Source organism: Opisthocomus hoazin, chromosome 4, assembly GCF_030867145.1.
Source record: "Opisthocomus hoazin isolate bOpiHoa1 chromosome 4, bOpiHoa1.hap1, whole genome shotgun sequence".
In the NCBI taxonomy this organism is placed as follows: Eukaryota; Metazoa; Chordata; class Aves; order Opisthocomiformes; family Opisthocomidae; genus Opisthocomus; species Opisthocomus hoazin.
This window is the reverse complement of record NC_134417.1, coordinates 44,380,950-44,404,259: the sequence shown is the minus strand read 5'-3', so window position 1 is coordinate 44,404,259 and position 23,310 is coordinate 44,380,950. Positions and strand designations below refer to the sequence as shown.

At 37.9% G+C, this 23,310-nt stretch overlaps 1 protein-coding gene across 2 annotated transcripts in view; it reads right to left on the bottom strand.

Moving 5' to 3' along the window:
* ULK4 (unc-51 like kinase 4) overlaps positions 1-21,655 on the bottom strand; it is a 276,626-nt gene extending 254,971 nt beyond the window's left edge. Inside the window, exons 1-13 of one of the 2 annotated variants that reach the window (XM_075418820.1) lie at positions 21,584-21,655; positions 18,405-18,591; positions 16,061-16,160; positions 12,979-13,118; positions 11,480-11,639; positions 8,860-8,961; positions 7,920-8,003; positions 7,291-7,366; positions 6,566-6,661; positions 4,365-4,489; positions 4,165-4,237; positions 1,726-1,825; positions 1,168-1,272 (exon numbers count right to left, since the gene is read on the bottom strand). In XM_075418820.1, coding sequence (XP_075274935.1) covers positions 1,168-1,272; positions 1,726-1,825; positions 4,165-4,237; positions 4,365-4,489; positions 6,566-6,661; positions 7,291-7,366; positions 7,920-8,003; positions 8,860-8,961; positions 11,480-11,639; positions 12,979-13,118; positions 16,061-16,160; positions 18,405-18,542 — 1,299 coding nt within the window. In that variant the 5' untranslated portion in view covers positions 18,543-18,591; positions 21,584-21,655. The remainder of the gene's footprint in view (positions 1-1,167; positions 1,273-1,725; positions 1,826-4,164; positions 4,238-4,364; positions 4,490-6,565; positions 6,662-7,290; positions 7,367-7,919; positions 8,004-8,859; positions 8,962-11,479; positions 11,640-12,978; positions 13,119-16,060; positions 16,161-18,404; positions 18,592-21,583) is intronic. The other variant, XM_075418821.1, reaches the window with a different exon arrangement.
* Between the last annotated feature and the right edge of the window lie 1,655 nt (positions 21,656-23,310).

The window sequence follows — 23,310 nt, the reverse complement described above, 5'->3', positions numbered from 1 at the left end:
ATTAGTGTCTATATGCATATCAGTACATACACTTACCCCCTAATCTCATCTCTTATACTTGTAGTGAGAAGAGAAACAGTGAAGGACTAAGGCTTTGTGTCAAAGTCCTGAGACAGAACCGAGAATTTACAGAGGTGGCATTCAAATGCATAACTACCTTTGAAATTCTCCACTGGCAACAGTGTCCCCAACCACACTAAAACAGTATTATTGGGTAGTTACTTTATCTAGCTGTGTAAGATTTTTAAATTTTGGGAGTGTTAGGAATTCCATTAAAACAAAATAAAAAATTGTTATACTAAAGCAACACAGCAACTAAAAGCTGCAAGGCATTCTTAACGAGCTAGATGCTCACTACCAATGAAAAATGTTGTATTCCCTGCATCTACCACTCACTGACTAAAGTTGCTAGAATTACTTCATTGTTTTGCACAGAAATAAAAGGAAGACTAAAGGGCCTCTTGCCCATCATTCCTTCTACCAATGCTACACATGTACCCATACATGCACATAATCTTGTTATTGCAGTGCAGAGTTCCGATTATTTTTGGTCTTCCCTTTGTTGCCAAGCAAGTGCCAGTCTGTGGCTCAAGAGACTCCTCACAAAGTGTTTATCACATCAGAATCCATATGACAGAAACTGAATGGACATTCTTGTAACTACAGGTCATCTTTTCCAGGGAAAATAAGGTCATAGTTATTAGAAATTAATATTTCTCATTATCACATCTAAATTTTAAAGAGTAACAAAAGTTTTTTTCTGTAAAGGTCTAGCTCCTAATTTAGAAGGTGTCATAGATAGCCTTGTTTTGTGTACACCAAAACATAGTTTTGTGTTCATTTAAGTAACAGGTATCAAAGCAAGTTATCAGAAGACAAATCTACAAAAGCACTTAACACAGCATTTAGTAGCTTCTATTTCTTGTAAGACATTACTTAATATTAGTATTCAATCCCAAAATAACTCAGTTCTCCAAATTAGCAACACAATATGATTATAAGAGACTGTCAAAAAAATTGCATAAGAGCTTGCCAGATGACTGGGTGGAAGTGCTTTAAAATGAGAATTATAAAATACAGGAAAGGAGTTTCACCCTGATTAAAGATTTATCTGCAAAAATAGCCTCACCCACAAGTTCCTGAATCTTATACTTTATTTTGCTATACCTTTGGATTGTCAATGATCGGTGTTATGATAAGATCAGATTCAGCGTAAATGAGCTCTTTCATTGTTGACTCCATATCCTGCTGACTTGAGCACATATTTTTAACCTAGAACAAGAACAAAGTTTTTAAAAAACCTGCTTTGCACAAAACCAGAAAGTTTAGGTTTATTCCCAAAATATTTCATTTCAACGTTACAACACAAAGCTTGTCCATGTAAACAACATATTCTAAATTACTTTTTATTTCAGTAGTAGCAGATAGAAGCAACTAAAAATTATCAAAAAGAAATATATTGGAAGAAAAAGCACTGGATCCAAAAAGTAGACTGAAAAGAAAGAAGATAGCATTATCCCTTTCATACACTGGAAAAAGGAGACTAAGCATCTTTAACTCTTACATCTGAAGTCCTGCAAATACTTTTTATTAAATAACTCGCACACTGTAGGAACTGCTTTCCTGTTACACTTATGGAAGGAGAAGAAAGTTGACTTTGCTACAGACTCCTGGCTAAAATTTTATTAAAATACCAGTATCCCTTAACATTATTTTTCTACTCACCTTTTTCAAGCATGAATCTCTTTGTGGAGAATTTTGGATTGGGGCAGTAGTAGTATCATTTACTTCTACTGCAGTGCTAGTTCTAGGTGTGGGACGAGAACTTCAACAAAAGAAGAAAGAAAACAAACTAAGACTTCAGATTAAGTTTCACTGAAAACCACTTTTTTGTTGCTCTTTTGAAACTTTCATGTCATACAGTAAACTTTCAAAGCTGATAAATATAAATGATCCACCAGCTAAACACGAACTTCCTGTCTTTACATATGTCCTGACAAGGTTAGGATTTGTTTGTCAGAAATAGGAAAGACTGGGTGGTTTCTTTTGTTGTTGTTAAATGAATGTAATTATTTCACTATTTTCTCACCCATAGTCTCTCTCCAAACTGGATGCTAAAACATGATTATCTGAATTCCTAATAACAAACAACATAGAGGGAATTAACTTGAGAAAAAAACTGCAATTTATTTTATGTACTTCTCTTCTGACTGCCAATTCTTGGCTAGATAATGACAATTAAAAACTGCCTAATTATTGTGTATGGATGTGAACTGGGTTTATGTCTCAGTTTTTATTATTAAAAATCATGTCCGCTAATTAGAAAATGAAAAGCGACCAGAACACTGCAAATTCGCAATTTTCATAAAGCTGCTAGTGAACTTGTGTTTTGTAGTAGACATTAAAGCATTTAAAACCAACTTTAGAGTTATTGAAATTGGCAGACCAGGAAACTAATTTAATCAACAACATCAAATGAATGTGTTTTCTTGATTAGCAGAAAGTAATACACACATTTAGTTGCAAATAAGTTCTCTTTATTAGAAAAATCAACTAAATCAAAAATACGAACACCAAAACTAAAGATACTCATGAAAATCCATGATCAAATGACTAACATAGCTGTTTTCATTCTTCTCATTTTGTTAAAAACGCATCTTTTATCCATTTTCAAAAGAAATTTAAATTTAAATGGCATAATGAAGGAGTGCCAAAATATTATCTACTAGCTAGATAAAACTACATAAAATACCCTGATTCTTATGGTAAAAAAAATATATCAAGATCTGCTTGGAAGCTTAAGCAGTCTTATTTCCTAAACCAAAAGAAGTACGATTTCTATCCAGAAGGCTGAACAAATTATTCGAAGTTCCCACATGCTTCAAAACGTGTAGATTTGTTAAATACATTTTTTTTCCAAACCTAATTTGTTTTCATATGTATTTGAGATACAGAAAATCTTTCCTGCTTTTCCAGTTCTCAGCCGGTTTCTCATTTTAAAACAAGACAAGTGATCATTGAAATGAACTAGCTGAAATGAATGCCATCTATTCTCTTTGCACATGTGGAAGAAGCTAGTGCTGTTAAAAGCTGATTAACCACTCCAGCAGGTAAGTAAATCCTGGTGCCAAGTGCCAGGTCAGCAGCTTCCTTTCACTTCAATGTTATCTACTAAAGTTTTAAAACATGTGCTGCTTTGAGAAGTTAAATCACTCCAGCAAAAAGAATTTCAGAAAAGAATTTTTTAGAATTGTATTACATTTCAAATTTCATATTAAAATAAGTGTACCTGTCACAAATAAAGTCTGTTGTTGTTAAAAATACACTTTTTTCCTGTTCTCATTTTCGATGATTTGGATTACAATGCCATTGCAGCCTTTCTTTTCAGCAGATTGCTAAAGCAAATAGCAAATTCTATTTTAAATTACTAATAGCACAGGTTTAGCTGTGACGACAGAAGTTATGAGAATTAATACTTTATTAGAACCAACTGAGATAACTGGAAAAGTAGACACACCATAACATACAAAAGCCCTATTTCAGGTTATGCAATAAGCTTGAGAAGTATTTAATTTCAAACTGGAATATTTCTGCTTGATATGAATAGTATCTATTTTACTCAATTATCTTCTTGGCTTGAAATCTAGTACAAAGTTTCAGAATCAGGCCCCAAAAAAAACAAATCACTGTTAAACTAATCACTATTTTTTATTCAATACCGATGTAGCAGTTAGTAGATTGTTACCAATAGCTTGTGATGAAAAGCTGCAGGCAGAATTTATTAGTGGATCTTAAGATGAACATTTATTGTTGTGTATTTAAAGTAAGCTTATTCACAGCATATTCTCATATATGTGAAGTAAAAAGGAAAGAAAGTTCTAAATAAACTCTTCTGTTTAGACAGACAGCTAAGAAATTGAAAGTCTGCTTCCAAAAACCAGTGTAATAAAGCCACAAAGGCATTGCTTTAACTACATACACTGCTTTCACAGCTCTTCAAAGGTGTCTTAATATTAAACTGGTGACAGAAAACTCAAAAGGAAACACACTAACAAAATGCTACAAACAGAATAATAAAATGTCTGAAGAGACAGGGAAAAAAAAACAAAGCTAAAAATACACAAGGCTTCAGGGGTTTTCTAATTGTTCTTTATGTTTTCATACCTGAGAAGAAATATGGATTCATTTGATTTGCCATTAACTGCACTTTTTGGGCACAACTCAGTCTGAGTTTCTACTGAAAAGAGAACATGAACTTGTATTCAGAAGTTAAAAACAAATAAACATACAGAATAAGCACATTGGTAAGACTGACAAAATTCACATGACAAAACAATTCAAAACAATGTAATGAATAATATTACCTATTTTGAAAGGATTGCTTGGTAGCTTATTATTTGCTTTTGGGGATGACAGGCTATCTAGATTTTTAGAAGTATCCACTGGCTCTTTGGCACTCCAAGACACTGATGACTCTGTTTCTTCACTGCTATTTAATAAAACATATTCATTACACAGATTTTAAAAAAAAGTGATCATATCCACTATTTGTTGCAATTATTAGCATACAATTTAGCTGTCATTTCTAGAACAGCATACTATTGTAATATGTTACATATACTTTTTATATTAGTATAGCAACGATGAAAAATAAGTTTACAGCAAATGACTTGGAGAATATTAAAAATATGTCTATTAAAATTATTAAAAATATGTCTAGTTCCCTCAGTAGAAAATGCATGAAAGATATTAGCAAAGTTAAATTATTACCCCATAATACCAGAGCTATAAAGAAATACCAAAAGCTTTAGAGACCATTCAATCTTCACAGGAAAAAGTCACAACAAACCTACTTCTAATGATGAAGTCTGTAGTCTACATTAAGATGAACAAAAACTACCATTTCTTTATGTAATGATTTACATGCCACACTTAATTGCAACTTTATTGATTTTGGTTGTTTGGGTTTTTTTAATATACCCCTTGATTATTCGCATGGAATTGGGTCATATAACCTTCCTGAAAGCTCTCTCGAGGACATAAAATATTAATTAAACCCACATTGTGAAGAAAATAGATACATGGGCTTCACAGTTGGAAAAGTATTACAGAATCACACAGAATCGCAGAATGTTAGGGGTTGGAAGGGACCTCTGGAGATCATCTAGTCCAACCCCCCTGCTGCTGAAGCAGGGTCACCTAGAGCAGGCTGCACAGGATGGCGTCCAGGTGGGTTTTGAATACCTCCAGAGAAGGAGACTCCACAACCCCTCTGGGCAGCCTCTTCCAACGCTCTGTCACCTGTCACCCTCAGAGTAAGTTCTTCCTCCTGTTCAGATGGAAGCTTCTTCTGGAGCTTCTGGAAGCTCCATATTGAGCTTCCTTTCCATGGCAAGTCAGTGTCCTACATTTGCCATATTTGTCAATTAGTGCATACCTCAGCGGATATTTCAGAGGCATTAGAAAACCCTCAAGACTAAGGTCAAATAGACCAATATTTTGTAGAAGATTAAAATTCTTCTGATTGTCTGAAAATTCCGCAAAGATGAGCACTGTGGTGGAGGTTGATGTAAGTCTAGCTAAAATCTTGAATAAATTCTTACTTTGTGGTACAAACTTAAATCTTGATTTCTAATCTGCCTTGGTGGTGAAAGCAGTAATAAAATTAAAAGAAAGAGCTGTATCTCAAACTAGAATAAATATTAATAACAACAAATACTGCAGCACTGGTATCAGAAACACATATTAAACACAAGAAGAATTTAAAAATAGAACACAAAAACTTTCAGCATTCTAACAGAAAACTCTTTTCACATTAGTTCCCTAGAATGGAACCTAAAGTATCTTTCAAATATTTGGAAGAAAAGAACATAAAAATCAACACTAGATATCCTAATTCAAAAATTTAAAAAAACAGCAAAGTAACCAGAGTTTTGAACAAACTTCACTTTTTAATATACAGAACCTATTTTCACAAAAGGTTTGGGCTTTTCCACATCCATAGCAGTGTAGAGTATTACAGATTCAGAAAAACACCATTAGATTAATGCTTTATGTCACAAGCAAAGAATATGGGTCAGCTGCATTTGCAAGGATATAAGGCTGAATCAAAAATCTAAGATGCTGTGCTGACAGATTCTGTGATGCTCTAAGCCTAATGCATAAAACCAAACAAAAAATCTCATTAAAGATAAAATTTACCCATATATATAAGATTCTACAAAAGCTTTCAAAAAAATGAAAATTCAAATTACTGTGCATCATTGTTATATATATAAATTTTAAAAAATGAGACCATTTAGTTCAGAAGTAAATTTTAACACATTCTATAGCCAGGAGAAAGGAGTCTGTTGAAAGTGAACAGACAGTGTAATACACTAATAGGATAATATAATTTCTAAGCATCCAAAACCATTCGCCGAATGGTGTAAAACTCCGTTCATCAATTAGTTAACAACATGAAAATCCTAAGCAAAATTAAAAAAATGAGAAAATTTACAGAAAACTATAAAAATATTTTTGCTTATATTTAATATAAAACAAGTCTTCCTTGAACACTCAGTACCTTGAGCTTGTGGCCTTGCTGTCTGCAGAACCATCACCACAATGGCTAAGGGATCCTTTCCAGAACGGATGCTGTAGTAGGTCTGTCCAATTCAGCCTTTTGAAAAGCAACAAACAAACTGAAAAAGCAGTGGCAAAGTATAGCTGCATAGAGAGATACCAGACTAGGTTTTGAAGTCAGTGACACCACACAGAAATTAATCCTGTTGTTTGCTTTAATTTAGTCAACAAATAAGGTTTTTACAGGACAAACTTTTTGCCTCAGAACAGAATGCATAATTCACGTGACTCTGAGGTACGAGACTAAGAATGAAGGAAACTGTATAGCCTCTCCCAACATGTAAATTATCTGAGTTACTCTATAAGAATAATCTTACGTTACTGAACAATATAACTATATCAGCTATAAATCAAAGCCTCATAAAATAGATGTGTCCATTGCACTAGAAAAGCAAAGCCATCCAATTTTCAAACTGCCCATCACTTCTCTTATGAAGCTATCTATTTAGCACCAGCCACAAAAATACAAAGATATACTTAATCAAAACATTAATTCTGTGTATGTTCATATGAGAAAAAGCACACTTTGTCTTTTATATGAGGGATGAAATGATTTTTTCATTCTTTGTCATGTACAAAATACTATTTATACAGTACCATAGCAATTGTTTTCTCCACAGGTGAAACAACATGATGTAAACAACTATCATGGATTAGAAAGTTTACCTTTTCTGAGGATCCTTTTGAAGCAACCCATCAAGCAAACTAACAAACTCAGCAGAAGGTTCCTGAAAAGCAGAACCTATAAATAGAAGCACTTGAGAAGTTAAGTACTGGGCAGCAAAAACAACCGTCACACAATGTAGGTCAAATCATTACCTAAAGATAATGCTAAAGAGTTCTCTTTAATAGTAATTTCATCTGAAAAACCTGAATGTATGACAAGTCTTAAATATACACTCTTTGCATTTCAAAGGATCCTCAAAAAAACCAAAACCCAAATCCAAAAAGCAAACAAACTACCAATGCTCAGTCACTAAACTAATTAAAATTGTTCATACATTGGAGAAAGCATCCTCCAATTATCATATAGGTATTAGCAAGAAATAAAATGGAGTTTAAATCTGCTTAAGTTGAACTTGGATTTCCCCCAACCACAATAACTTGAAGAGGACCATTGTTGCACCCCCTTATACAAAAGAGGTTTCCAAAATTATTATTTAACTGAGAAAGACTACTTCTGAGAGTTCAAAAGTATGAAATGCACCTTATCGAAGAAGAAATAGTGCCAAACAAAACTTTCACTTTTTAAGTATTACTCCGATTTGATTCATTAAACAATAACAGAATGTTACCCTCTGGTCTAGGTGGCAATGGATCTTCATACAAAATCTTTTCAATTAATTCAGAAATTCTGTCTGAGAAGAATGGTGGTCTTCCTACAAACAAACACAAGTGTATTTCACAGATTAGGCAAACTTCAAAATGGCTGTCAGGTGCAATGATATGAACAGCTCATTTTCCTAAGGAAACATCCAAAGAAATAAACACCCTCAGCCTGAATTCTATTTATCAAGTTCTCTTGTCAATTTAAATACAAAACCTTGGATTAAATTCTTCTACCATGAACAGCAAAAGAAACCATGGACAGAAGAGGCACCAAAGATGGCTTTATGGAGGTCACGATGACAGCCCCATGATAACTCTGTATGAATCAGCAATGAGATAAGAACAGTAGAAAGTCTAGGCAGAAATCTCAATATCTATGTGACTATGTTGATCCAACAGATCAGCATATTGCTTAAGACTTCAGAAGGCTGCACTGGAATTCTCTTTTGTGATGAAATTCTCCTGCCAGCTGCAGTCAGTGCTAACAAGTACTTCATCTGCAGGGAGCCCAATGACTCTAGTTTTACCCTAGTGAAAGTTTTTGCTTTCAAAGGTCAAAACAACGCACCCAGAGTTTAACACTGAGGAGATTAAAACCACTGTCAGAATTTGAGGACTGCTACAATTTTGAATCGTAGTATTTAAACAATACATGCTGGTTACTACCATAATATTTAGATCACAATTAAAAGGACAACTTCACAGTACTACACTACTTGGTTATTTGACAAAGACTTTTTTTTTTTTTTTTGAAGTACAGTTAGTCTGTTCTTCAAGAACCCTTTAAAACCCATCTCAGGTTTTTCTATGTCTTAATTTCCCTAGGAAGTTAACAAGGCTTTACTCGGGGACCACGACCTACATTTCCATTATCACAGATATTAAATATATGCACAAATTTACAACCTGAGAACATTTCATAAAGTAAACATCCCAAGGACCACAGATCACTGGCTTTGGAGAAGTCTTCTCCCTTTATTACTTCTGGAGCTGTGTATAATGGAGAGCCTAGAAAATACATTACGTATAACACACTTTGATTATTCATTCAGCATTTATCCTGTTCAACACTTCTAACTTTGTCTCCACACTTCAGTGAGTTAGGGATTATCCTCACTTAATATAAGCAAACTGAGATACCAAATGTAACACAGTGATTAACGCAAAGAATGTTTTGATATGCCTTGACAGCTTCCAGACCCAAGCAAATTGAGTATAATGGCAAACCAACATAATTCTCATGTGAGTAACAGAAATAATTATGCTACATCAAGTTTGAGGTGGTTTTTTGGGGGGAGTTGTTGTTTGTGTGGTTTTTTTTTTTAAAAAAGCTATTCCAAGACATAAGCCTTCATGAAATCAGAAAAATCTGTTACAAAAACAAGGTAGCTAGCCAGCTGGATCACTGATCTAAAGTAGTTATAGCTATTTTCACTCTAAAACACTATGAAAACATCACACATCAAATTACAGCAGCTTATTCAAACCCCTTTTGTCTTGATATAGAAAAATACAGTTCCCATTCCTACAGTAGTAACCATCAAAACACTTCTCAAAAATCTCTAAAAAAATTACACAAATTCAGCAAAAGTGTCAATTTCATAGTCCTTAAAAAAATAAAAAAAGAGTTCAAAATAAACTTTTTAAAGTGATAAAAGGTTATTATAATCATACACATCAAAACAGCTGTTCTGAAAGGTAACAAGATAGATATTAGATTTGTATTTCTTCCTGAATAAAGATCTGTTCTTGGTCTTTGTATTTCCAGGTGGACTTTCAGCAGGAGACAGCAAAGTATTAAGAAAGCGCTCTTTGTTCCCATAAAATATTGCCAAGGATCCCATTGTTCCTGATAACAGTAACTGCTATGACACATTATTAACTTGGAAATAGAGGAGGTCTGCGAGATGCTCTGAGATGATGACTAATAAAAGATTTGGAAGATTAAAACTAAGTTTCTGAATTTTTCTTATTCAATGAAAAAATAACGTAGTATTTGCAGCCTACTGCATTTGCATGGATCTGCCTGTTGAAACTAAAGCACAGTAACTTTCTCATACCTCAAAATAAAATGATCATTCTTAAGTAAACGGTACTGAAACAGTCGAACCTCAAACTAGAAATCACTTGGACCATTTGCATCCAAAAGGACAAGGGAAGTACAGCAGCACAATGTCTACAATGAAAGTAGCAGCACTTCTGTGCAGTACGTACTGAATTTTGTGCATACATTTAACAAAGTTAACAGAATTTAGTCCTACACTTTACAGAAAGCATCTGCAGCGTAGACTTTTTAAAAAGTTCATAAATAATTCCATAGCTCAAATTTTTCTGAGTCAAAACAGGATTGATTTTAAATCACTTTTCTTTATCATACTTCCACTAACAGTCATTTCTCCACCCTCCAATTACTAGTTTATAACTAGAGCACAAAAGGTTGTAGAGAAGTGATTCTTATTGCTACTTCCTTTAATTTTTTTTTTAAATTCCTTTTAAAGACACTGTCCTATATCAACTAAATACCAGAAATACAATTCCATCAGTTAGGAAGCCAGTTCCAGTTTGAACTCTGAACTTCCAAAGTTTTAGTGATCTTCTATAGCTTTCATCAAATAGTAATTAACAATTCAGCCTCCTCAGCAAATCCAAAACAAGAATTAGTATTTTTAAGTAACTAGCTACCTTGAAACATTTCAGATCTCATTCATATACTCAGTTTGGGGGTTTTGTTTGTTTGTTCAGGTTTTTTTTTTTAATTTTTGAAATTTTGCTGCTATTTTTTTCCTACAAAGAAAAAATCAAGAACATTTTATACAATAATGAAAACATGTTCAGAATATACAGTTTGTACATTAAACTGTACTGCAGGAATTTCATGTCAAGCGGCAAAAAGAAATTTAAAATAACCCACCTTCCGTTATATTATGTTGAAAGTTTGTTATAGAAGTATACTACAGTCTATAATCACCAAGATATGACTTTCAATCTAAAAAAAAATCACCTAAAGTCTATTTACAAAGCAGGAAAGATCAGGAATTGTTAATATGTTATACATTTTATGACAGACAGAAGTATATTTTTTCCAGCTTGTAGTTAAACTGGCTTTATGAAACTTAGCATTATTACCATATACTTGTAATACAGTTTCTTTTCTTTCTACTCACTTGCAAGTATTGTTACCTCTGTAACTTATGATCTCTCTGAACAATCTTCCTTAAGAGCTAAATTGTGGTTTTGAGCTTACCTTAAACATTCCCCTTATGTTGTTTATGTTAAACCTGCTTATAGAAAATGTACAGTTCATGCTTTGTTGCAAAGACACAGGCAAATCCATTAATCTTTACAAATGATAACAGAACAGAATTAATTGCGCGCTTTCTCTAGAAATTTAGTCAGCCGCAACAGAACAAAAAGTAACTATTTTATTTCAAGGTCTTCTCTCCAAATTACTTCAAACAGAGGCTTTTTCCAACTTTCAATCTGTCCCTTTGGTATAAGTTCATTTTGGCTAGTAAAAATATCATACCTCGAAATCTATTTTTCAGGTATCTCTGTGGAGTGTTTTCACTGACATCTTCACCTTCTTCAGATCGAACTAAAGCAAAAAATTCTTCCAAATTTTCACCATCCGCTTTAGCCAAGCAAAAATTACTGAATTTCAAAGTGCCAGACCCTTCCAGCAGAATCTAGAAGAATAAACAAAGTCCAGCATACAAGTATCATACGCTAAAACTGATGACTGCTGAAATTCCCACAGTATAAAATAATTTATTAAAAAAAAAATCACAACCTCTCACTATTTGAGATGATCACTATAACACAAAAGAAACACTTTTCAGTGTTTAAGTCAACTTCAATACTGTCTTCTTTCTTCTAATCAAAAAAATTACAGAATCTCACAACAGAACCATTAAAAGGTTTAATGTGCACTTTTATTTACTCATTATCAAATATAAATAAACAGCTGTGTTACTACAGCAGAGAAAGTAAGAGCAGACTAAAACTGCATAGGAAAATAAAAGCGTAGTAAAAAGCAACATTGTTTCATTTGAGGAAAAAAGTGAATATTTCTAATTTTATTCAGCAGAAAATGCCGAATATTTTGTCCATTTACGATGACAGTTTTCTCTGTGTGGTCACTGCTTATTCTCATAATTAAAATTTTCATAATAGCAAAACTGTTTGGAGGAATAGCCCTTTCAGTCAGACGGGGTCGGGTGGGGAAGGCAGTCTTACTTTAGCACTCTATGTTGTGCTCAGAGTACTTTACAGCAACGTTCTTCTCTGTAGGAATACAGCGTCATCTCCATTATGCTTTATTCATATCTTTTTTAGTGCTTTGGACCCACAAATGACAGAAACTGAGTATAATTTCGCAAGCATTTACAGAAAATTCAGAGACAGGCAACTTGATCACTTATAGATCAAGATCAAAAACAATTACTGTTCAGCAAGAATTTTTGGTTATATTTATCTTCTGGTTACTACACAAATTAAAAACAAACATGGACTTTGACAAAACTATACATAAAATCCACACATATACACAAAACCAGAAACTATGTAAAGATTTGTATTTTTATGCAAGAGTAAGACAACGATTTAAACGGCATTTGGAAACAACAGAGAAGGTTATTAACAAAGAAAGTTCAGTTAACTTTAGTCCCTCAATAGCATTTTCAATGACTTCAACACATATTGCAGCATGATAGAACAGGTATAATAACAGAGCTACATATCCGAGGACAGAGAACTAAAATCCTTCATTAATTCAAACCAGTACACCAAATCCAAAAGAATCTACCACATCATATCAAAAATACAACAAGAAAAAAAAATCATATAGATCATAAAATATTCAGGCTATAGACTTGTCTCTCATTGTCTTCACATCTATTATAAAGCTCAGCTGGCCTCCAACCTGAGGTAAGCCTCTTCCAAGTAGTAAAACAGAAATAATAAATTAAACGCTGAGGGTATACAACATAACATGCAGCATCCCCTATAAATAATCCTCCTTCTTACCTTTGCAGGTGTCAGTTCACAAAAGATAATTCCAAGCTTATGAATATGGTATAAACCAGTAATCAAATTAACACCAAATTCTCTCACTACATCTTCAGGTAGATGTTCATCCTGAGCAATAACAGATTCTAGAGAACCACCTGAAATATATTTATACATCATCAACAAGTGCATATAAAGAAGATACCATCAAATAATCCCAAGGACACTATATAAGCTTCTTCAAAAGATGTCAAGCAAAAATCATTATCTGCAGATATTAAAAATATTTCTTGAGATTAGATAATAGTTACAAAAATCTAAGATGTACAGAAAAAATGATCTATTTCCAATACTGTGACAAAAAAAATCTTAATTTTTACTACAATTTAATTAAGTGCATGACTTCATGATTACTTAATATTGATTTATTTCACAAAGAAAACAGAAGGAAAAAAAGAAACCCAGAAATGACATGAAGTCACAAATGTAATAGTACCAAATGGGTTTATTCAAATTCCTTAACCAGATCCCTGCTGCATGAGTTAAAAGAATAAGCAATACTAAGAGCAGGCTATCAACTTCTGTGAACAACTGCTAAAGCTAATGACGGGCAATTTTCCATTGAATTCACAGACAACAGAAATAGTAAAACTGGGTTACATTCTGAGGTCCTGAGGCCAACAACATCCAACAGGATCATAGAATAATCTAAGAACAATCAAAAAAATTCTTTAGGTTGGAAGGGACCTTTAAAGGTCATCTAGTCCACCCACCCCCACCATGCAATGAGCAGGGACATCTTCCACTAGACCAAGTTGCTCAGAGCCTCATCCAACCTGATCTTCAATGTTTCCAGGGATGGGGCATCTACCACCTCTCTCAGCAACCTCTCCCAGTGTTTCACCACCCTCATGGTAAAAAATGTCTTCCTTATATCCAGTCTCAATCTACCCTCTTTTAGTTTTATACTATTACCCCTTATCCCACCACAACAGTCCCTGCTAAAAAGTTTGTCCCCATGTTCACACATAGTATTTCTGTACAGTCCTTTTCTTGACTTGTGTGCCCCAGTTGTTTCATTTTCATCCTTTCCTCTCTCTTTTTTTCTTTATAGGGAAAAAAGAATTTAAAAAACAAAACAAAACACAAAACCACCCAGGACTAAACTTTCACTTTCCAGGTTTCTCACACAAATGCCAGCTTCCTGCCCCAGCAAGTTCTACTCATATCTCTCTGGACTTGTCATCCTAACATGAGATCCCCCTCAGTCCTTCCAAAACCACCACTATCCTCCTCTGCCAAGATCCAACCAACCCTTCCTCTGTTACATCTACAAAGCCTTTCAAACAGCCCTCACACATATTCTCTATCACCTGTGTCCTTCTCTAGGCTTCACATTCACTCTCCATGCTTTTCCCTACTGATTGTTACTGTTTCTCTGTCCTTGCAAAAATCTCTCTTCTTCCCCCATCACCGCCTTCCTCACATCCCACTGATTCTCAGGTACGTCCGACTCATCCTCTTTGCGCCATTCCTGTCCTAACTGTTCATAGGACTTGGACTTCTCCTAATCTTGTTTCCCACAAGCTTCCTGCCCAAACAGTCTGTCTCCTCCTTTCTGTCCCAGTCTCCTATCCTGAACTCCATGTTGCCATCTCTCCCCAAACCCTTTTCTCTTTTGATCCAAACCCATTTCCCTGAGAATACAGTTTGTATTTTGTGAATTGTCTACAGGTTTCTTGGTTTATCTATTATTTGTATCTTAGCCAAATCATGCAGACTAAAACCAAAAAAAAGGACACAGATTAAAGTCCCTGAATGAAAACAGGGATTAGGAGAGATTTTCATAGAAAATGATACTAGGTCTTTTATTCCAAATCACATAATAGCTTTTCCTGAGCTTTTTTGCCTTTGCTTAGTAATTTCTTTCAGAGAATAGCAAGACTGAAAGGTCTGCCTTCACAGTATTCTTCAAATTATTCAACACTGCTGAATTTTAAGATTACTTTCTTTCTAAGCCTTTTTTATGCTGTTGAGTAAATCAGTCATTCCTTTAAAACCAAGCCCCTATTACATAGCTACAGTAAAGAATTTTCCATCCTGTTTAATTACTGGTTTTTATAAGGTAATTTAGAGGACTACATGTAAAATAGTTCCATAATATGACCAAATACACAAAGAAGAAAATAATGACACCAGCCACACAGACATGTGCTGCACGAAATAACGATCTGATTTTTTTCTCCAGAACTTGTAGCTTCTCTTCTTCAGTAATTTCTGAAACAGAATTCAGGACAGAAAAAAAAGCTATGTATAATACGGCCTTTTACTAGGAAACAAACTCCAGATACCAAAATCTTAGCATGCATTATTTGCACAATTGGCCTTCTTTTTCCATGTGGAGTAACGCATGCTATCTAGAGTTTAAAACATGCAGTCATCAAAATTCAAGAAAGCTTTAAAAGATTTCTTTAATGGATTGATGAGAACCTATCAAAACTCAGTGAATCATTTAATGCAGTTTTGGGTTCTCAGGGCTCCCAAATTAACGTCTTAACATACAAGTCAAAATACTTCTACTGAACAGGAAGAAAACTAAAATAATTTACTATTAGCTACAGAATGACCCTTTGATTAAAAAATTCATTTGAACAATATTAATTCATTGGTACTTTATAATCCGATTTCCTCCTTGTTCTCTTTATTACAGCTTGCTATAAAATGAAAAGAGAATGCCACAGCCACCAGTCCTGAGAAAAGTTTTCTCAAGGAATCTTAACTACCCTCCAACTATTCACAATTTGTTTTTCAGTTCCCCTGGCTGGCCCTATCTCTTCAGTTATTAAAAACCACATAATGTCACATCAATTCACATTAAATATACCCATACAGTGAAGCAGAGGAGAAATACCATTTCAACTGATGTCTAAAAATGTTTCCAAAAGCAAAAACATTTTTGTGTAAGAATAGGATTCTCAAGTTAATCATCAGATAATTACTAAGCTTTTTCAAAGATCTAAGTATTTGTTGTGGAGAAACTGTTAAGAAGTCTCTTACAAATACTCATTCTATAAATTTTTACCTTTTGAGCTTATCTTACCTGTGCATAATTCCACTACAAGCCAGAAATGGTTGCTTGTTTCAAACCATTCGTGAAATGTCACTATATTCTTATGTCTGATTTCATGAGTCAGACGAACCTAGAACAAAGTTTTTAACATACTTAACTGGAGAAAAAAAAAAAGCGCTATATATATGGACTTCAGGAGAAGTGGGAAGAGGCAATACAACTTTAGCTCTAGACTACTTGTTCTTTTACCTTTTCCAATGCACTAAAATTATTCTCCAATTCAAATATTTTAGTTTTACATGTCTGTTGAGAAAAGACAACTTTCCTCACAGACTCCGCCCAACTCACCTGTTTTAAAAATATAGAAAAAAATACAGGCAGTTCCCCAATCCAAAATTATAAGCTCTGTTTAACCTTCCTGCATCACTAAAACAGTAACTAACTGGAAATCTGAATTTGGAATCAAACTTGCATTCCTACTTTCTTTTTCAGGGAGGACAAAACTGTAAGGCAACATGATGAATACAGTAAGAGGAAGTAAAAAGAAATTTCTCCATCATGCTTAATCTTATCAAGCAAGAACAATCATTCAAGGGTCCCTGGAAATACATGTTTCTATTACACCTACATGGACTAATCTCTACCGAAGCCTCTGTATCTTGTCAGAATGGTATGTAAGGTACCCTTGAGGGCTTTCTAAGAGGAATATGCTACGAAATGTTTAAATTAAGCAGATTCATTAATCACCCAATAAATGATCATTGAAACAATGACAGGGAATATGAAACTGTATTGGGCTTGTGTGGCAAGGTTTTGGTAGCAGAGGGGGCTACAGGGATGGCTTCTGTGAGAAGCTGCTGGAAGCTTCCCCCAGGTCCGATAGAGCCAGTGCCAGCTGGCTCCAAGACGGACCCGCCACTGGCAAAGGCCTAGCCCATCAGTAACCATGGTAGTGCCTCTGTGATAACATATTTAAGAATAGTAAAAAAATGCTGGGCAACAGCAACGGGGAGAGAGGACTGAGAATATGCAAAAGAAACAACTCTGCAGACTCCAAGGTCAGCGAAGGAGGAGGAGGTGCTCCAGGCGCTGGAACAGAGATTCCCCTGCTGCCCATACAGAAGACCATGCTCAGGCAGGCTGTGACCCTGCAGTCCATGGAGGTCCCCAGTGGAGCAGATCTCCACCTGCAGCCCGTGGAGGACCCCACACCAGAGCAGGTGGATGCCTGAAGCTGTGACCCCATGGAGAGCCCACACTGGAGCAGGCTCATGCCAGGACCTGCAGACCCACGGAGAGAGGAGCCCACGCCCAGCGCAGGTTTGCTGGCAGGGCTTGTGACCCCATGGGGACCCACGCTGGAGCAACCTATTCCTGAAGGACTGCACCCCATGGAAGGGACCCACGCTGGAGCAGTTAATAAAGACCTGCAGCCTATGGGAAGGACCCCCCACTGGGACAGTTGGTGGAGGACTGTCTCCCGTGGGAGGGACCCCACGTTGGAGCAGGGGAGGAGTGTGAGGAGGAAGGAGCGGCAGAGAATGTGTGATGAACTGACCACAGCCTCCACTTCCCATCCCCCTGCGCAGCTCGGGGGTGAAGAGGTAGCGAAAATCAGGAGTGAAGTTGAGCCCGGGAATACGGGAGGGGTGGGGGGAAGGTGTTTTAAGATTTGGCTTTGTTTCTCATTATTCTACTCTGATTTTGATTGGTGACAAATTAAGCTAATTCCCCTGAGTTAAGTCTGTTTTGCCCGTGATGGTAGCTGGTGAGTGATACCCTTCTCCTTAAAGCAAGGCTTTCACTGTATTTTCTCTCCCCTGTCCAGCTGAGGAGAAGGAGTGATAGAGCAGTTTGGTGGGCACCTGGCATCCACCCAAGGCTAACATACCACAGAAACAAAATTTACCTACTTGAAAAATAAAATACTTGAAATTCCTAACTGTATCAGTTACAGTTTCTTTTCCAGAAAGTATTATGTTAAAACAGAAATAATTGCATCTTGGTAAGTAAGAAATTGATTATTTACTGGAAGGTATAAATACTACTGGATTTGCACTACTAATAACAAACTAAAGCAAACCACTGCATGCAAGTAACTGTTTTTACAAGTTCTCTGACATCATAGAAACAGCAAGTCTGTAAATAAGGGTTTACGCATGTGATTTCAACAATAAAATCAGATGAAGAAATAAATACATTAAAATAAGACTCCACTTAAAATATAAGAATTTTAAATCTTAAGCAGCTGATCTAAATGGTGACAAACTCCACGTAAAGAAGCACATGGTATTTTTCTTTTATATAACCTGTGCTACAAGGATTTTGTAATCCGTACCTTTTCCTAGATTTATCAGGAAAAAACATTACTTACCCAGTTTGTTATTTCAGCTGTTTTGCATTTATCAGTGCAAAGAACAGCAACAAAATTAATTGTCCCCTTTCTTCTTCCTTTATAAACAACTGTCTTATTTCCTCTTCCAATCTCCTCGTACAGAATGAAGGCCTCCATACTTAAGGATTCTTTACAGGCAATGGATTGGAAACATGGTATTAGCCTCCTAAACAAATAAACATTTAAATGAAGGAGGGGGAGGGGATTTAATAATCATCAATGTATAGTGTTTACCCTCCCAATTCTCAAAAATAGCGATCATATACATCCAGCAAGATCAAATATAATCACTTTACAGAAGGCCTCCCCTCAGGAAATGTGATCAAAATTTTGAACAGGTGATAGAATTTTCGATTTCCAAAGCTCTCCACACACTCAGAATTTACAGATGGCCCAGTAGCTACAAGTTCTAAATATTTTACCTGTAAATAGTAATCTTACTACCAAACTTAAAATTGCATATTCTACACAAAACTGCTGTCCAAACGAAAATATTCTGTAATGAAAGCCTTGCCAGAGAAGACTGGCATTTCTGCCTGAGGGCACTTCAGGCAAATGTACCCCTGCAACTTTTCACAATGTAATTTAAACCTGCTAAATAACTGATGTAATCAATGTAAGTGAAAAACACAGGACCTGATGAATATTAGTGTTCCTACCTACGCTAATTTAAATGTAGCTCTATCGGATACAGGACTCAGTGTTGAGAATTTTTCATGGATAGAAACAATCCCCCGCAGACAAAAGCTGTGTAAATTTGCTGGCAAACGCTGCATTGTGGGAGTCAGGCAGTTCTACTGGAATTTAATTTATATTTGTAACTATCATTTTTGTCTCAAGAATTTTATGTTTTTATTTACATACTGAAACAAATTAAATACTTGTCATCTGTTGCAAACCCAGTAAGTGGCATTTGTATATTTAAATAGTTAGATGCTTTTCATAACAGTCTGATTAATTCTTTTGTTCCATAATTATTTTCTCTGAGAATCTTGGAGCAATGGGAGAACTGATAGCAAGACATTGAAGCAGCTACAATACATGAAGTAAGAATTCTACATCAGCTTTCTATCCTGCTCCTTGGCTATTCCATCGGGTTAAGAGCAGAGACACAAAATCCCAATACCAGCATATTCCAGAAATGCATGTATTGCTAACTAGTCCTCAGTGACCACCTTGTAGTAAGTTCTTCCAGCTCCAGGACAGCTTCACATTCAGTACCCAGCTCTTCCAACTACCAATTTAATTAGTTCCAATCCATTTGGAGTTGCTTTCTCATCTCTACATGACTTCTTTCATTTTGTTCATAAAAGTGTTGTTTTTTCTTCAACAAGACTGATTGTCGATGTAGTTATCCCGAGACCATAGAAATGCAGCATATTGGAGAGGGTAGTGCAGCAACAGGAATGATGAGGAAGTTTGGAGAGAAGGAGCTGGTTAAGTAGTACAGCTGCCAAATGCCAAACCACAAACTCAATTTCACTTTAACTCTTTCATGAGACACAAAGCTCTCGGACTGAGAAGTCAAAGACCAAAATGAAGACCAGGAAATGCCGAAGTTTTCAGACAAGCATCCAGTTGAAAATACAAGAAAGCACTGGGCCACACCAGACAACAAAGTGCCTCTCACTAAAATACTGGTTCTTGACACAACATCATCCAGGTGCCAAGTACAACCCAAGTGATTGAGAATTTACAACATACATAGGAACCTTATGATTCCAGGATTTCCTTTACCAAAGATAGTTACACAAGACATAAGTTTTCTTCCCAAAAGAAGAAAGAATCTCACCATTACAATTTAAAAGCCTTCAGATTAATACTGTAAATGAGTTAGATTTTGTCTAGCACTAAGCTAACAGCTAGGTACAGCCAGTACAACATAGGAAGGAAGACTTTTTTCTACAGTTATCTATGAGAACAAGGTAATTATACAACAATCAGTTTGCCGAACACCCCAAAATATGGCACAAAGATACAGCATGAGAACAGATGGGGGTTCTCCACTTCCCTACCTCTCTTTTCTGATTCATGCAGATCATCACACCATTCCTTATGGTCTTTTTCTGGAGAGCTTTAAAAAAAAAAAACAAAACCAACACACACACACCATAATGTCTTCCCCTACTACGCAAAGGTTGCAGAACAGCAATGCCACAGAAATACACCCAGCAAAAGAAATGGTCAGTGTACAGCCCACTCCCAAAATTTACACGACCACAGCCTCCTACTTGTACTTCTTTCCCACAAATACTTCAAACCTGACATGTGCATCTTTGCGATACCTTCATGTTGGTTATATGAAAGGCATTACCACTCACGCAACAAACTATACAAATGTACGCCAGGCTCAATGACAAGCACAGAAATACCCGGTTATCTGACAAAAGCAAGACCAGTGGCACAGAAATGCACACTGGGACAGAGCAGTCACAGGAAAGGGAAGCCTCCGTTGCTACCACGACTGGCAGTACTTGCAAATAAGGTCTCCATTAGCTGCTCTGCAAGAAGCTACAGGGAGAAGAGATGCAACTAGTCTCAGGTGCCTGAATCTCCAGAGCAGTGGCCATGCCATAATTTTGGTACACAAATCAATGGAGCATGACACACAAGCCAGACTTGCAACAGCTAGAATACGTTCATCAGTTTTGGCATAAAGTACAAAGAGACCAAAGAAAGTGACACAAAAAGTAAACAGAAGTATCTCAAGGTGAGGTGGCTGCTGTGGAAGCCTTCCCCACCACCACCAGTAATGAAGCAGGCCTGGAACTCCACAGCAGCACCCAAAGCAGCAGACCCCAGCTGCCGAAGGAACTGCGTTTGCTCTGGGCTGGAGGCAAGCCCGGGACGCCAGACCCGGGCACCACAGGGACGCGGTTCCTTCTCTCGGTGAGGCAATGGCCAAACCCACTCTGAACCGGGCAGCAGGCGCGGGACCTGCGGTCCCCTCCAGCCCAAGCTCTGGCGGGACCGGTCAGCCCGGCAGGCCTGAAGCGCCGCGCTGCAGCCCCCCGGGACGCTGCAGCCCCCCGGGCCCCCCCGCAGCAGAGCGGAGGGCACCATCAGGCAGGCCGCCCCCCGGCCGGACTCCTGCCCCTCGGGAGCCCTTCGGGGCGGGGCGGGGACGGGGGGCGGCGGCCGGGAGACAACAACTGTACCTGTGAGGCCGGCAAGAAGGCAGCGTTACTACCGTTACGCCGCCGCCACCAACCGAAATCGGCGCAGCCCCGCCCCCGGCACGGAGTCTCCCATGCCCCAGTGGGAGGGGGGAGCGTTCTGGAAGTGTCCCGAGGGGAAACTCGTCTCTGCACGCCACAAAATGCAGCCGGCAGGAGAGGCATCGGCACAACAGCCAGAGTGACTCCGGGAACTGTTTTTTTTCCCTTACTGTAGCAAGAACACACCGCAAGGTCCCACCCGAGTATGTCCCCTTTGTCCCCCCCGCGAACCGCTCGGATGGTCGCCACCCCGCGCCCCTATCCAGGAGACGGGGGCCAGACGCCGGAAACAGGACGGCGCCGCCATTGGGCCAGAGAGCGCCTACGTCAGAGCGAGTCCACTGGGCGCGGGCAGGAGGGGAGTTCCCGGATGTCGCGGGGAGCGGTCCGACGGGAGGGGGCGGTGCCGTTGCGGGGTGGGGGGAAAGGAGGGGGCAGCACGTGTCTGAGAGGGCGTCGGGGGCGCGGCTGCCCGGTTGCCAGGCAACCGCTAGTGGCGGGCTAACGGTCGGGGAGGCCGAGGCCCCGCGGGGGGATCGGACATGGGTGACCCAGGGGACGGGGACCGGGAGCGGGACGTCCCTCAGGAAGGGCGGCGGGCTGAGGGCGGCCCCGGCAGCGCCCCGACGCTTTGGGTCCGGGAGGTTGGGGCTTTTTGTTAAACCCGCCCAGGCCTGGCGTCGGTCGGAACAGCGCATAGCGTCGCCAGCGCCGCTGCGGCGAGCTGCAAGCGCCTGGGAGAGACGCTTCGTTACGGCGAAATGTAACCCTTGGAGCAAGCGTGTTCCATTTCCAGCAGTGGAGTGGAGTTTTCACTGTATTTTCCATACCCTAGGGTGCTCTGGTTTCGTTTTTTTGTTGGCTTTGTTTCTGTAAGGCCCTCGAAAAAGTCGAGTCAGTATCCTTTTCTCTTGCGCAACGAAATACGTACCAAGGTTTGTCGGCCTTTCTGGAGCCAGCTGCGCAGAACTCTGTTTCTTCGGTTGTCCCCCCTTCATCTCCTGACGGTTCTGAACCCAGTGATCCATTTCAGCCAGATCTGATAAAAGCAGCGGGATCCTGAAAAGGCAGGATTCCATGTTTCTTCAGGCTGTGTGATAACACACGGTCAGGTTTTTTACCCCCACTGTAGTTAAGCTTTCAGTATGAATTAAAACTCCCCTAATACTGAAAAAAGAAAGAAAAAACAACCCCACCACCCTGTTTGGGAGGGGATGCTACAAGGTGTCGGCTGCAAGAAGCGATTTCGGCTGTGTTTCGTACCTCCCTGGACACACAGCGCGGGTCTGGGGGAAACCAAGCGGCGTTAGTTACACAGCTTGCCAAACGTTTTGTCGCAGTTCAGCTCTTGAGGGGTTTGGTATAGAGTCTACGAAATTGGTTAAGAGGTCAGTGCTGCACACAGGTATAATTTTTGCTGGTTTATTGGATATGCGCAGAGAACCGACTGGACTCGTAAGCACTGAAAAATATCACGTGCGTGTGCATATCCATGGCAAAATTGCTCACTTCTGAACAATTTCAGATCCCGTCCCATTTTGCAGGGTGAGTTTTCAGCAAATGCGGAGTTGATCTGTAATTACCAATGAAACTACAGCTTTGAAGCTCCACAAGCAAAATAATTTTCCCTTTTCTTAATGTAAATGAGTAGTCGACTAGATATAAAT